This window comes from Salvelinus fontinalis, unplaced genomic scaffold (assembly GCF_029448725.1).
Source record: "Salvelinus fontinalis isolate EN_2023a unplaced genomic scaffold, ASM2944872v1 scaffold_0057, whole genome shotgun sequence".
Classification (NCBI taxonomy): Eukaryota; Metazoa; Chordata; class Actinopteri; order Salmoniformes; family Salmonidae; genus Salvelinus; species Salvelinus fontinalis.
Window position 1 is genome coordinate 209,530 of NW_026600266.1, and position 16,120 is coordinate 225,649.

At 42.4% G+C, this 16,120-nt stretch overlaps 2 protein-coding genes across 2 annotated transcripts in view; both read right to left on the reverse strand.

Annotated features, from left to right (window-relative positions):
* The window catches only part of tbcd (tubulin folding cofactor D), a 120,454-nt gene extending 109,134 nt beyond the window's left edge, over positions 1-11,320 (reverse strand). The window contains exons 1-8 of the mRNA XM_055911250.1: positions 10,071-11,320; positions 9,560-9,752; positions 9,298-9,348; positions 9,092-9,189; positions 7,503-7,604; positions 4,957-5,103; positions 4,786-4,841; positions 4,332-4,464 (exon numbers count right to left, since the gene is read on the reverse strand). Of these exons, the coding sequence (XP_055767225.1) occupies positions 4,332-4,464; positions 4,786-4,841; positions 4,957-5,103; positions 7,503-7,604; positions 9,092-9,189; positions 9,298-9,348; positions 9,560-9,743 (771 nt within the window). The 5' untranslated portion in view covers positions 9,744-9,752; positions 10,071-11,320. The remainder of the gene's footprint in view (positions 1-4,331; positions 4,465-4,785; positions 4,842-4,956; positions 5,104-7,502; positions 7,605-9,091; positions 9,190-9,297; positions 9,349-9,559; positions 9,753-10,070) is intronic.
* Positions 11,321-11,412: 92 nt separating this feature from the next.
* On the reverse strand, positions 11,413-16,109 carry LOC129842627 (ketosamine-3-kinase-like). Its single transcript, XM_055911247.1, has 6 exons — positions 15,817-16,109; positions 15,019-15,170; positions 14,494-14,585; positions 13,467-13,540; positions 13,042-13,164; positions 11,413-12,281 (listed from the first exon to the last, which is right to left on the reverse strand). Exons 1-6 carry the CDS (start codon positions 15,955-15,957, stop codon positions 11,940-11,942), a joined length of 924 nt encoding a protein of 307 aa, XP_055767222.1. The 5' UTR covers positions 15,958-16,109; the 3' UTR covers positions 11,413-11,939.
* Between the last annotated feature and the right edge of the window lie 11 nt (positions 16,110-16,120).

A 16,120-nucleotide genomic window follows, 5' to 3' on the forward strand; every position in this document is an offset into this window, starting at 1 on the left:
CCCCTCAGGGCCGTCAGAACACACAGAGCCCGTTGAAGCCCCTCAGGGCCGTCAGAACACACAGAGCCCGTTGAAGCCCCTCAGGGCCGTCAGAACACACAGAGCCCGTTGAAGCCCCTCAGGGCCGTCAGAACACACAGAGCCCGTTGAAGCCCCTCAGGGCCGTCAGAACACACAGAGCCCGTTGAAGCCCCTCAGGGCCGTCAGAACACACAGAGCCCGTTGAAGCCCCTCAGGGCCGTCAGAACACACAGAGCCCGTTGAAGCCCCTCAGGGCCGTCAGAACACACAGAGCCCGTTGAAGCCCCTCAGGGCCGTCAGAACACACAGAGCCCGTTGAAGCCCCTCAGGGCCGTCAGAACACACAGAGCCCGTTGAAGCCCCTCAGGGCCGTCAGAACACACAGAGCCCGTTGAAGCCCCTCAGGGCCGTCAGAACACACAGAGCCCGTTGAAGCCCCTCAGGGCCGTCAGAACACACAGAGCCCGTTGAAGCCCCTCAGGGCCGTCAGAACACACAGAGCCCGTTGAAGCCCCTCAGGGCCGTCAGAACACACAGAGCCCGTTGAAGCCCCTCAGGGCCGTCAGAACACACAGAGCCCGTTGAAGCCCCTCAGGGCCGTCAGAACACACAGAGCCCGTTGAAGACCCTCAGGGCCGTCAGAACACACAGAGCCCGTTGAAGCCCCTCAGGGCCGTCAGAACACACAGAGCCCGTTGAAGCCCCTCAGGGCCGTCAGAACACACAGAGCCCGTTGAAGCCCCTCAGGGCCGTCAGAACACACAGAGCCCGTTGAAGCCCCTCAGGGCCGTCAGAACACACAGAGCCCGTTGAAGCCCCTCAGGGCCGTCAGAACACACAGAGCCCGTTGAAGCCCCTCAGGGCCGTCAGAACACACAGAGCCCGTTGAAGCCCCTCAGGGCCGTCAGAACACACAGAGCCCGTTGAAGCCCCTCAGGGCCGTCAGAACACACAGAGCCCGTTTTAAACGCTCTGAGCGCCACATAGAGAGAGACAAGCCGGTTTCCCCTCCCAGTCATATTACACAGCACAGAGAGAAGGAGAGACCGTTTGTAAACACGTAGCGCCAGTTTCAACGCCAATAATATGACTTTGATACACTGCTCGCTTGAGGGCTGCATTAAAATTAGCTTCTTAGACTGACACAACACAAGAGTTGACCTGGGAAAAATGTACTACAATACACTGTTATATCAAGGTGGTTGGTGAAACCACAACTATAGGACATTAAGACATGAAAGACAAAGTGGAAGAGAGTGAGGGACTGGGGATTAGTGTGGGCAGTTAGGCCATAGCACCTCTATTGGTAAAGTAATGACAACCGGCAGTATATCTATATACTACTACACAGGTAAAGTAATGACTTTCAGCAGTATATCTATATACTACTGCACTGGTAAAGTAATGACTACCGGCAGTATATCTATATACTACTACACTGGTAAAGTAATGACTACCGGCAGTATATCTATATACTACTACACTGGTAAAGTAATGACTACTAGCAGTCTATCTATATACTACTACACTGGTAAAGTAATGACTACTAGCAGTCTATCTATATACTACTACACTGGTAAAGTAATGACTACTACACTGGTAAAGTAATGACTACCAGCAGTATATCTATATACTACTACACTGGTAAAGTAATGACTACTAGCAGTCTATCTATATACTACTACACTGGTAAAGTAATGACTACTAGCAGTATATCTATATACTACTACACTGGTAAAGTAATGACTACCGGCAGTATATCTATATACTACTACACTGGTAAAGTAATGACTACCGGCAGTATATCTATATACTACTACACTGGTAAAGTAATGACTACCGGCAGTATATCTATATACTACTACACTGGTAAAGTAATGACTACTACACTGGTAAAGTAATGACTACCAGCAGTATATCTATATACTACTACACTGGTAAAGTAATGACTACTACACTGGTAAAGTAATGACTACCAGCAGTATATCTATATACTACTACACTGGTAAAGTAATGACTACCGGCAGTATATCTATATACTACTACACTGGTAAAGTAATGACTACCGGCAGTATATCTATATACTACTACACTGGTAAAGTAATGACTACCGGCAGTATATCTATATACTACTACACTGGTAAAGTAATGACTACCGGCAGTATATCTATATACTACTACACTGGTAAAGTAATGACTACCAGCAGTATATCTATATACTACTACACTGGTAAAGTAATGACTACCGTCAGTATATCTATAGACTACTACACTGGTAAAGTAATGACTACCAGCAGTATATCTATATACTACTACACTGGTAAAGTAATGACTACCGGCAGTATATCTATATACTACTACACTGGTAAAGTAATGACTACCGGCAGTATATCTATATACTACTACACTGGTAAAGTAATGACTACTACACTGGTAAAGTAATGACTACCAGCAGTATATCTATATACTACTACACTGGTAAAGTAATGACTACTACACTGGTAAAGTAATGACTACCAGCAGTATATCTATATACTACTACACTGGTAAAGTAATGACTACCGGCAGTATATCTATAGACTACTACACTGGTAAAGTAATGACTACCGGCAGTATATCTATATACTACTACACTGGTAAAGTAATGACTACTACACTGGTAAAGTAATGACTACCAGCAGTATATCTATATACTACTACACTGGTAAAGTAATGACTACCAGCAGTATATCTATAGACTACTACACTGGTAAAGTAATGACTACCGGCAGTATATCTATATACTACTACACTGGTAAAGTAATGACTACTACACTGGTAAAGTAATGACTACGAGCAGTATATCTATATACTACTACACTGGTAAAGTAATGACTACCGGCAGTATATCTATATACTACTACACTGGTAAAGTAATGACTACTACACTGGTAAAGTAATGACTACCAGCAGTATATCTATATACTACTACACTGGTAAAGTAATGACTACTAGCAGTCTATCTATATACTACTACACTGGTAAAGTAATGACTACTAGCAGTATATCTATATACTACTACACTGGTAAAGTAATGACTACCGGCAGTATATCTATATACTACTACACTGGTAAAGTAATGACTACCAGCAGTATATCTATATACTACTACACTGGTAAAGTAATGACTACCAGCAGTATATCTATATACTACTACACTGGTAAAGTAATGACTACTAGCAGTCTATCTATATACTACTACACTGGTAAAGTAATGACTACTAGCAGTATATCTATATACTACTACACTGGTAAAGTAATGACTACCGGCAGTATATCTATATACTACTACACTGGTAAAGTAATGACTACCGTCAGTATATCTATATACTACTACACTGATAAAGTAATGACTACTAGCAGTCTATCTATATACTACTACACTGGTAAAGTAATGACTACTAGCAGTATATCTATATACTACTACACTGGTAAAGTAATGACTACTAGCAGTATATCTATATACTACTACACTGGTAAAGTAATGACTACTAGCAGTCTATCTATATACTACTACACTGGTAAAGTAATGACTACTAGCAGTCTATCTATATACTACTACACTGGTAAAGTAATGACTACTAGCAGTCTATCTATATACTACTACACTGGTAAAGTAATGACTACCAGCAGTATATCTATAGACTACTACACTGGTAAAGTAATGACTACCAGCAGTATATATATATATATACTACTACACTGGTAAAGTAATGACTACCGGCAGTATATATATATATACTACTGCACTGGTAAAGTAATGACTACCAGCAGTATATCTATATACTACTACACTGGTAAAGTAATGACTACCAGCAGTATATCTATATACTACTACACTGGTAAAGTAATGACTACCAGCAGTATATCTATAGACTACTACACTGGTAAAGTAATGACTACCGGCAGTATATCTATATACTACTACACTGGTAAAGTAATGACTACCGGCAGTATATCTATATACTACTACACTGATCCCAGATCTGTTTGGGCTGTATAGCCAACCCCTGGGGATCTGGGATACCAGTTCCTAAAACAGGTCTGTGACCAGGCTAGCTAATTACCACCAGAGGCATGTCTTCACGTTCACTCCCTCAGTCGTAAAACACTGACAACAGGTGCAGCACCAAACACCTGCCAACCTGACAAACCCACAAAGGCTCTGATCTCCCACAGACATGCCAGCCGTACATGTAGGCTCTTGTAAACTAGGCCTGCTCACTGCAACACACGAGGACAGACAAACTGTGTGTGTGTGTGTGTCATACCAGAGACTGCAGGGCCCCGTCCAGGATTACAGTACCTCCCACGGTCTGGTCACTGGCCTGAGAGATGGTGGTCAGACTCCAGTCCAGGAAGTCTCCTAGTCGCTTCAGCTTCACGTCAGGACGTGTCACAAACCTGCACACACAGACAGTTAGACGACCACACACTAGGACCACTCAGTGAACTGTAAACACAGACAGTTAGACGACCACACACTAGGACCACTCAGTGAACTGTAAACACAGACAGTTAGATGACAACAGGCTAGGACCACTCAGTAAGCTCTGTGTGTGTGTGTGTGTGTGTGTGTGTGTGTGTGTGTGTGTGTGTGTGTGTGTGTGTGGCCTAGGTATGAACCTATTCATCTTCAAGTACAAGTTCGCCCTCTTCTGGGTAAAACATGAAACGCATCACCAATGTTGTTGCCTTTTTTAAACAATAAAGTTGAACACTTACTTTGATACCAACACAGATGCAGCATCCCTGGACTTATCAGTGACCATCAGGTAAGACTGGAAATAACAACAGACCAACGGTTAGTTACAAACTAAATACATCATACCAGGACTGGATCTGGGAGGACACGACTGAACATTGCCCAAGGCAGGACAGTCTGGAATTAGTTACCTTGGCGACGGCCAGGATGCGGTCCATGATTGGCTCTCTTGTCTGGCTGGGGTCAGAGGACAGGTGACCGTCAAGACGGGAGAGGTCAAAGGGTATCAGACAGGTCATAGACAGCCACAGCAGCAGCATGTAGCGGGTCTCCCAGGTCTGACAGGAAGGGGCAGAAAGAGAGGGTTAGGGTTAAAGGTCAAAGGGTATCAGACAGGTCATAGACAGCCACAGCAGCAACATGCAATGGGTCTCCCAGGTCTAACACAAGGGGCAGAAAGAGAGGGTTAGGGTTAAAGGTCAAAGGGTATCAGACAGGTCATAGACAGCCACAGCAGCAACATGCAATGGGTCTCCCAGGTCTGACAGGAAGGGGCAGAAAGAGAGGGTTAGGGTTAAAGGTCAAAGGGTATCAGACAGGTCATAGACAGCCACAGCAGCAGCATGTAGCGGGTCTCCCAGGTCTGACAGGAAGGGGCAAGGAGAGAAACACTTGAATGAAATGTATTGAACTGTGAGGGTAGGCAACAACACATCCGCCACGCTGACCCTCAACACAGGGGCCCCTCAGGGATGCATACTTCTATACCTCCTGTACTCCTTGTTCACCCACGACTGCATGGCCACGCACGACTCCAACACCATCATAACGTATTCAGACTACACAACGGTGGTAGGCCTGAACACCGACGACGATGAAACACACTAAAAAGGGAGGAGGTCAGAGACCTGGCAGTGTGGTGCCAGGACAACAACCTCTCCCTCAACGTCAGCAAGACAAAGGAGCTGATTGTGGACTACAAGAAACGGAGGGCTGAGCACGCCCCCATTTACATAGACAGAATGTAGTGGAGCGGGTCGAGAGGTCCAAGTCCCTCATGTGTCCACATCACTAAGGATCTATCATGGTCCACACACACCAACACAATCGTGAAGAGTTAACCAATCCATAAGATTGCTAAATAGTTAGTTAAATAGTTAACCAATCCATAAGATTGCTAAATAGTTAGTTAAATAGTTAACCAATCCATAAGATTGCTAAATAGTTAGTTAAATAGTTAACCAATCCATAAGATTGCTAAATAGTTAGTTAAATAGTTAACCAATCCATAAGATTGCTAAATAGTTAGTTAAATAGTTAACCAATCCATAAGATTGCTAAATAGTTAGTTAAATAGTTAACCAATCCATAAGACTGCTAAATAGTTAGTTAAATAGTTAACCAATCCATAAGACTGCTAAATAGTTAGTTAAATAGTTAACCAATCCATAAGATTGCTAAATAGTTAGTTAAATAGTTAACCAATCCATAAGACTGCTAAATAGTTAGTTAAATAGTTAACCAATCCATAATACTGATAAATAGTTAGTTTAATAGTTAACCAATCCATAAGACTGTTAAATAGTTAACCAATCCATAAGACTGTTAAATAGTTAACCAATCCATAAGACTACTAAATAGTTAGTTGAATAGTTAACCAATAGATACCAGGACTATCTGCATTGACCTTTTTTTGATTCCTCACATACACTGCTGCTACTGTCTGTACATTTTATTCCTAGTTATATGTACATATGTACCTCAATTACCTCGTACCCCTGCACATTGACTCAGTACTGGTACCCCGTATATAAAGCCAAGTTATCGTTACTCATTGTGTATTTATTATTACGTGTTTTACTTTGATTATTTTCCATTTTTTCTCTCTGTATTGTTGGGAAGGGCCTGTAAGTAAGCCTTTCACTGTAAATCCACACCTGTTGTCAACGAAGCATGTAACAAATAACATTTGATTTGTAACCATAAGATATAGGGACAATACAAAGATAAAAAGACAACCTTCTATACATATAATACATTAAACAACTTGGAAGTAAACAGTTGAATCCCTATAGACCTAATCTAGAAAGTAAACAGTTGAATCCCTATAGGCCTAATCTAGAAAGTAAACAGTTGAATCCCTATAGGCCTAATCTAGAAAGTAAACAGTTGAATCCCTATAGGCCTAATCTAGAAAGTAAACAGTTGAATCCCTATAGGCCTAATCTAGAAAGTAAACAGTTGAATCCCTATAGGCCTAATCTAGAAAGTAAACAGTTGAATCCCTATAGGCCTAATCTAGAAAGTAAACAGTTGAATCCCTATAGGCCTAATCTAGAAAGTAAACAGTTGAATCCCTATAGGCCTAATCTAGAAAGTAAACAGTTGAATCCCTATAGGCCTAATCTAGAAAGTAAACAGTTGAATCCCTATAGGCCTAATCTAGAAAGTAAACAGTTGAATCCCTATAGGCCTAATCTAGAAAGTAAACAGTTGAATCCCTATAGGCCTAATCTAGAAAGGTAACAACAAGAGGGTAAAAGCAATGGATACTCTATTTATGAATGTGTAATGTTTATCAATGTATACTTTATGAAGGTACCCTTCAAGTAAAGGGTTATCCTTCCATTGAGGTCTTGTAACATGAGAAATCAGGGGGTCTAACATTAGCTACTGGGCTAGGACGTGATAGACCCACCTTCTATTGACGTCTCGTAATTAAGAAATTCAGGCTCACCTCTGGGTCTCTGGGGTCCTGTCGACACAGGAGGTCCAGGACTGGCTGGACATCAGCCACCTCATGGGGGAAGAGCTGCATGAAGATCTTATACCCTCTCACCTGGCGGAGACAAAAACACCTGAGTTAGAGGAGTCTGTCCCAACTGCTCAGGCTGAGAAAGCTGAGCTAGCACCACACTTCTAACTTTAGCCTGAGGACATAGGTTAAGACTGAATCAACACACACATCAGAACGCTGGGCTTCACAAACTCAAATCGTACTATATGTGTGACCAGATGGATTCAAACCTGGCTATCCAGTGACACAATAGTGTTAACCCACTGGGCTAAAGCCAAGGCATTAGCTACGGGAGCTAAAGCGAGTCTATAGGTCTCAGTCAAGGTTACTCATCATAGGAGCATGGTTCATCGAACCACCAACGCTACATCTGTCTGTGGTTACCTTGGAGATGATGTAGGTAAATCCAGCTGTCTGTAGTTACCTTGGAGATGATGTAGATGAATCCATCTGTCTGTAGTTACCTTGGAGATGATGTAGGTAAATCCAGCTGTCTGTAGTTACCTTGGAGATGATGTAGCTGAATGCATCTGTCTGTAGTTACCTTGGAGATGATGTAGGTAAATCCAGCTGTCTGTAGTTACCTTGGAGATGATGTAGCTGAATCCATCTGTCTGTAGTTACCTTGGAGATGATGTAGGTAAATCCATCTGTCTGTAGTTACCTTGGAGATGATGTAGCTGAATCCATCTGTCTGTAGTTACCTTGGAGATGATGTAGGTAAATCCAGCTGTCTGTAGTTACCTTGGAGATGATGTAGGTAAATCCAGCTGTCTGTAGTTACCTTGGAGATGATGTAGGTAAATCCATCTGTCTGTAGTTACCTTGGAGATGATGTAGGTAAATCCAGCTGTCTGTAGTTACCTTGGAGATGATGTAGCTGAATCCATCTGTCTGTAGTTACCTTGGAGATGATGTAGGTAAATCCATCTGTCTGTAGTTACCTTGGAGATGATGTAGGTAAATCCAGCTGTCTGTAGTTACCTTGGAGATGATGTAGGTAAATCCAGCTGTCTGTAGTTACCTTGGAGATGATGTAGGTAAATCCAGCTGTCTGTAGTTACCTTGGAGATGATGTAGGTACATCCAGCTGTCTGTAGTTACCTTGGAGATGATGTAGGTACATCCAGCTGTCTGTAGTTAACTTGGAGATGATGTATATTTACATTTACATTTAAGTCATTTAGCAGACGCTCTTATCCAGAGCGACTTACAAATTGGTGCATTCACCTTATGATATCCAGTGGAACAACCACTTTACAATAGTGCATCTAACTCTTTTAAGGGGGGGGGGTGGTTAGAAGGATTACTTTATGAATCCATCTGTCTGTAGTTACCTTGGAGATGATGTATATGAATCCATCTGTCTCTAGTTACCTTGGAGATGATGTATATGAATCCATCTGTCTGTAGTTACCTTGGAGATTATGTAGATGAATCCATCTGTCTGTAGTTACCTTGGAGATGATGTAGATGAATCTGCCTGTAGTTACCTTGGAGATGATGTTGATGAATCTGCCTGTAGTTACCTTGGAGATGATGTAGAGGAATTTGAAGCCCAGGTGTACCAGTAGAGGAGGAGACTGTTCACTCCTGATGAGCTCCAACAGCAGGTTCAACATCCACTCTGTGGTCACAGGAAAGAAACACTGTCATCATCATGCTATCCTAACAAGCCCATGTTTCACTAAAGCAGAAGAGCATGTGATGTGCTGTGTGTGTGTTGTGTTGTTACCCAGATGTGGATCCAGAAGATGGGGCTGCTCCTGATAACGGTCCATTATCACTGTAGAAAAATGAAGTGGTCAACATAAAGTTGTTGACGATTCTTTCACTGCTTATGATTGTGGTATGTCTAAGTTATGAATGTATTATTAAAACTGATGTCTGTAGATGGTACACACATTTATGCCTAAAGCCCACAGACTGTTCCATGCAAGACTGGATCAAGTTTGCCAAAACAACAACAGACTAAACATGTAGAGCATGAATCTCACCGAGAAACCTCTCTATGGCTGACTCCAGTGTCACGATGTTCTCGTGAACCACTGGTAAGCTGGAGATCAGGGCTCGAATCTCAGCGCCCTCGGTAAAACCTCCCAAGACACTGACTTTAGCGATCACCTCGGGCTCCCCGCCGCCGCCTCCATCCTCCCCGGAATCCATGTCGGTCTGGGCCATTATACTTGCCTAGATTACCGGTACATTTCATGCACTTTGTTATATGCATGTCTACTGTCCAATGCTTAATAAACACACGTCTACATAATAGCTAGCAAGTGCAGCTAGCTTGCCTTGAAGTTTTGATAGCTAGATGAGAACCGTGTGACTTCTAGCATGGGCGTGTCAATGATTTGGGTTCTATTCATGCTGATACTAGCCAATGATGCTAGCTAACTAGCTAGTACTGTTGGTTGGCAAGTGGCAACAGAAATCAAACAGAATTTGAGTGATCAGTGAAAACACACAGCTCATACATTTGGTTATCGTAGGCTTATGAATTCATACCTGTAGCTGTGAAAATTCTGTCCGGGAAATGTATTATTATAACTTCAGATAATGATGATCACGCAGTGGCGGAGGTATGTTATCTGTTGTGAAGTTTGCACGTTTGTACACCCTACAGTACGTTATGCGATTGGGGACAAAAAAGCGTTTCGTTAATGAGGGACGCGCCACACCAAAGAGGTTCACGCATCAGACATATTCAGAGGTGGACATATTATCTCACCTCATGTATATTATGAAAATATTAACAAAAATACACTGAATGAACAAAACATTAACAACGCCTGCTCTTTCCATTTATCTATTTATTTATTATTTTATTTACCGTTATTTTACCAGGTAAGTTGACTGAGAACACGTTCTCATTTGCAGCAACGACCTGGGGAATAGTTACAGGGGAGAGGAGGGGGATGAATGAGCCAATTGTAAACTGGGGATTATTAGGTGACCATGATGGTTTGAGGGCCAGATTGGGAAATTAGCCAGGACATCGGGGTTAACACCCCTACTCTTACGATAAGTGCCATGGGATCTTTAATGACCTCAGAGAGTCAGGACACCCGTTTAACGTCCCATCCGAAAGACGGCACCCTACACAGGGCAGTGTCCCCAATCACTGCTCTGGGGCATTGGGATATTTTTTAGACCAGAGGAAAGAGTGCCTCCTACTGGCCCTCCAACACCACTTCCAGCAGCATCTGGTCTCCCATCCAGGGACTGACCAGGACCAACCCTGCTTAGCTTCAGAAGCAAGCCAGTAGTGGTATGCAGGGTGGTATGCTGCTGGCAATAACATAGACTGACCAGGTGAATCCAGGTGAAAGCTATGATCCTTTATTGATAGCACCTGTTAAATCCACTTGAATCAGTGTAGATAAAGGAGAGGAGACAGGTAAAAAAAAAAAAAAAATTAAGCATTGAGACAATTGAGGCATGGATTGTGTATGTGTGCCATTCAGAGGGTGAATGGGCAAGACACATTTAAGTGCCTTTGAAAGGGGTATGGTAGTAGGTGCCAGGCGCACCGGTTTGTGTCAAGGACTGCATCGCTGCTGGGTTTTTCAAGCTCAACAGTTTCCTGTGTGTATCAAGAATGGTCCACCACCCAAAGGACATCCAACTTGACACAACGGTGGGAAGCATTGGAGTCAACATGGGCCAGCATCCCTGTGGAACACATTTGACACCTTGTAGAGTCCGTGGCCTGACGAATTGAGGCTGTACTGGGGGCAAAAGGGGGATGCAACTCAATATTAGGAAGGTGTTCCTAGTGGTTTTTAAACTCAGTGTCTAGTGCCCTTTATTAGGTTATTGTCCTTATTCAGGTATTCAAACCGTAGTGTAGTGTTGGTCACGATACAGGAAGTCGTGTACTTTATTTAGCATTGTATTCTTAGTATTAACACAGCTTTTAACAAAGCTAATTGTTACAACACAAACAGATCATAACCTTGCTTGTTGTGTTGTTTATTTAAGCAAACGGCTGTGCAATACCCTATGTTTAGTCTTACACTATAGCATTAAAATCACTTCTGCTTTCAAACAGCTGGGGAATGTTAACTAAAAAAAAAATATTTCTCAAGCATTTCAAGATAAAGAGGGATATGGAATGGGTTTCGTGGAATCTCTCTTCTATACCAGAGCATCATAGTTTTCTTGTTTCTTGCTTTTCGAGTTAAAAGATTTTTCAAAATAACTAATATTTTCACCCCAAAATTGATTTGTTCCCTTCTGGATGGAAGACTAGACTGCAGTGTAAGACTTTGTGAGGTCATTCAAGCTGGTCAGTGTCATTCTGTGTCTATGTTTTACAGAGCATTATGGGTAGTGTAGTTGTACATTATGCCACTGTACATATATGATCAGTGGTCAGTATTTGACCAGATCCTTCATGATCCTCAGTGAGGACCCTCTGTATCCTCCACCAAAGTGATTCCAGTGGTTCAGATAGTGGAAGAGTTGATACAACTGATTCCTCTTCTCAAACCCTGGGGCCTTGGGGATCTTGTTGTGATACCCAGAGTAGAAGGAGTCGCTGAACCCTCCGAACATCCCGGCGATGCCCAGCTCATACTCAGCGTGGCCATAGAAGGAGGCGGGGTCGAAAATGACAGGGCCGTCGGAACACTCTGCTACGTTTCCCCCCCACAGGTCCCCGTGAAGCAGGGCGGGGAACACCTCGATGTCGGTAAACAGCTGAGGGATTTTCAGCTAAGGAGAGGAGAGGAGATATCAGACAGAAGATCAATCACCCATAAAGTCCTCTCGGATCCCAAAAAGTACATAAGGTATAGGAGTAAGGGCTTGGTTTGGGATTGGGGATAGTATAGAACCTTATGGAGCTGGTGCTGTAGTCTGTGTTATTGTTTTAACAGTTCCCTGTAGTTACCTAGTTATATTGTTACCTGTAGCTGGGACCATAGTTCCCTGTAGTTACCTAGTTATATTGTTACCTGTAGCTGGGACCATAGTTCCCTGTAGTTACCTAGTTATATTGTTACCTGTAGCTTGGACCATAGTTCCCTGTAGTTACCTAGTTATATAGTTACCTGTAGCTTGGACCATAGTTCCCTGTAGTGACCTAGTTATATTGCTACCTGTAGCTGGGACCATAGTTCCCTGTAGTTACCTAGTTCTATAGTTACCTGTAGCTGTGACCATAGTTCCCTGTAGTTACCTTGTTATACCTGCAGCTGGGACCATAGTTCACTTTCGTTACCTAGTTATATTGTTACCTGTAGCTGGGATCATAGTTCCCTGTAGTTACCTAGTTATACCTGTAGCTGGGACCATCGTTTCCTGTAGTTACCTAGTTATATAGTTACCTGTGGCTGGGACCATAGTTCCCTGTAGTTACCTAGTTACATAGTTACCTGTAGCTGGGATCATAGTTCCCTGTAGTTACCTAGTTACATAGTTACCTGTAGCTGGGACCATCGCTCCCTGTAGTTACCTAGTTATATAGTTATACCTGTAGCTGGGACCATAGTTCCCTGGCCTCTCGGTCTCCATAAGACTTCTCCACCATGTTGAGTTGGTGCTGTAGTCTGTGCTGAGAGTAGAATGTCACCCAGTCACTCTGCCACTCATTCTCCTGATGAGAGAGAGACAAAGAGAGGTTAGAAAGTGGAACTCTGATAAATGTCATTAGAAATAGGCAGGTTTTCTCATCCAGTTGGTCTTTAAATCCCATGTTGAAGGCACAGAGACGTTGGTGGTTTAACCAATAAATGACTTGGAGCTGTATATAGAGTGTGGAACTATCTTTATTTAGATTTATAGCATACAGTTTAAATCCCACGTTACCACATATTCCAGTCTCGTATTCACTATTGGGAAAGGTGGAAATCTAGTTGTGTCTCCCAATATCAGACGATCTGTTGCATAGTAGCTCACCTGAGGGAGGTATCCACAGCATGTGGGAACCTGGAACCCAAACTGGTCAATGACAGGAACATCAGGTCCTTTTCCTGTGTACATTTAAAATGACAGAAACATCAGCTCCTTTTCCTGTGAAAATGACAGGAACATCAGCTCCTTTTCCTGTTACCATTTAAAATTACAGGAACATCAGCTCCTTTTCCTGTGAAAATTACAGGAACATCAGCTCCTTTTCCTGTTTACATTTAAATGACAGGAACATCAGCTCCTTTTCCTGTTACCATTTAAAATGACAGAAACATCAGCTCCTTTTCCTGTTACCATTTAAAATTACAGGAACATCAGCTCCTTTTCCTGTTTACATTTAAATGACAGGAACATCAGCTCCTTTTCCTGTTACCATTTAAAATTACAGGAACATCAGCTCCTTTTCCTGTTTACATTTAAAATGACAGGAACATCAGCTCCTTTTCCTGTTACATTTAAAATGACAGAAACATCAGCTCCTTTTCCTGTTTACATTTAAATGACAGGAACATCAGCTCCTTTTCCTGTTACCATTTAAAATGACAGGAACATCAGCTCCTTTTCCTGTGAAAATGACAGGAACATCAGCTCCTTTTCCTGTGAAAATGACAGGAACATCAGCTCCTTTTCCTGTTTACATTTAAATGACAGGAACATTAGGTCCTTTTCCTGTTTACATTTAAATGACAGGAACATCAGCTCCTTTTCCTGTTTACATTTAAATGACAGGAACATCAGCTCCTTTTCCTGTTTACATTTAAATGCCAGGAACATTAGGTCCTTTTCCTGTTTACATTTAAATGACAGGAACATCAGCTCCTTTTCCTGTTTACATTCAAATGACAGGAACATCAGCTCCTTTTTCCATTTCCATTTAATAGAGTGGTGGGTGAAGGCATGCAGTAGTCTGATGTTGTATATGTGAGAAAGCTAGACTTTTAAACTGTTTTAAGCTGTACGAATTGTTTTACCACAAAATCAATCAATCACTCAATCAATGGACTAGGTGAGTTACCAACTATCTGCTGTTCCTTGTTCTCTCTGTCCCTTTGTCTCTGGTTGTGTAGGTGCAGATCAGCCAGACGCTCTCCCAGTTGCTTAGAGTGCCTGAGGGAATCAATCAGATCATCATTAACACACTCAATCAACACAATAAAGTAAGACATAACAATAATACTTAACAAATGCATACAGAAGAAGAAGAACAGGAAGAAGACAATGAAAGAAGAAGATAAAGAAAGAAGAAGAAGACAATGAAAGAAGAAGATAAAGAAAGAAGAAGATAAAGAAAGAAGAAGAAGATAAAGAAAGAAGAAGATAAAGAAGATAAAGAAAGAAGAAGACAAAGAAAGAAGAATATAAAGAAGAAGAAGAAGATAAAGGAAGAAGAAGATGAAGAAGATAAAGAAAGAAGAAGACAAAGAAAGAAGAATATAAAGAAGAAGAAGATAAAGGAAGAAGAAGATGAAGAATAAGCAGAAGAAGAAGGAAAGAAAGGTCAAAGACGTGTATTATAAGGTGTATGAGGAGATTCTCTTACCTGCTGAGACCCCTCATGTCAACATGTTCCATGACTAACACAACCCCTCCTGTATCCAGCTCTATCACCTTGACAGGCTTGGGGACCTTCACTGTGTCTGTCATGACGATCGCTTCCAAGCTAGCCAACTCCCCATCAAACATACGCTTTGCCTGGGGGACGAGGATAAGACGTGATGATCATCATGACATTGACCAAGGAATTACACCATACCTTTGTGATGAAATGTATTGTACAGAAAAAGTGATGACACCAGTGGAGGCTGCTGGGGGGAGGACGGCTCATAATAATGGCTGAAATGGAGTTTAATGGCTGGAACGGAGTGAATGGAATGCTATCAAACGCATGGTATGTACATTTGATGCCATTCCATTAACCCCATTCCGGCCATTATTATGAGCCGTCCTCCCTTCAGCAGCCTCCACTGCACTACACCTACCATGGAAGTAGTCTAGCAGCCTTCAGAGAAGGCAGTTCATGACGTTTCAGAGGTCAGGATTAGGACTGCCCATCACATAAAACCCTCCAGCTCTGTGCACAACAACAGCGATCTGATTTGGCCATCACATGACTGGATGGCTCTATTGTGAATCCTAATCCTTTGCTCTCAGAGTGCTGACTACTGTAATTCATTTGAATAGCGTGTAGCCAAATAGCCTGCAACAAAATATTGTTTGATATTTCTAACAAATGATCCTTATTAGGCTACTATTTTACAGTGCTAGTCTATTCTGAGTGACTTCATATGTCAATGTAAAGGCATGCAGTATGGAATTAGTAATGAAGTAAATGAAGAACCTGACTCTTGTGGTTGATCTTGACAAACACTCTCCCGTGGTCAGTATCAAAGCTCTGTCCCTGGCTGATACAACCTCCTCCAGAATGGCCAGTTGACTTCAGCATGGAGGTTCCCAGCTCCTTCTTTAGCTGAGCTTCCATGGCTGTTCTCCAAGATGCTCTCCAAACGCTCGAAGAAGAACCTATTGTTCTTGTTTGACTCCCAAACTTCTTTAGGGTTGACTCCCACTCCTGCAGCTGACTGTTTATGTTTTGACAACTGGGTGGAAGAAGGCGTGGCTTGTTTTCGAAGGAAAAGGAAGTG

Coding starts and splice junctions, on each gene's coding strand:
- LOC129842627 (XM_055911247.1), bottom strand. CDS start 15,957: ATGGAAGCTCAGCTAAAGAAGGAGCTGGGAACCTCCATGCTGAAGTCA. Junction 15,171..15,816: donor AGATCAACCACAAGAGTCAG/GTTCTTCATTTA, acceptor CTCGTCCCCCAG/GCAAAGCGTATGTTTGATGG. Junction 14,586..15,018: donor GACATGAGGGGTCTCAGCAG/GTAAGAGAATCT, acceptor TGATTCCCTCAG/GCACTCTAAGCAACTGGGAG.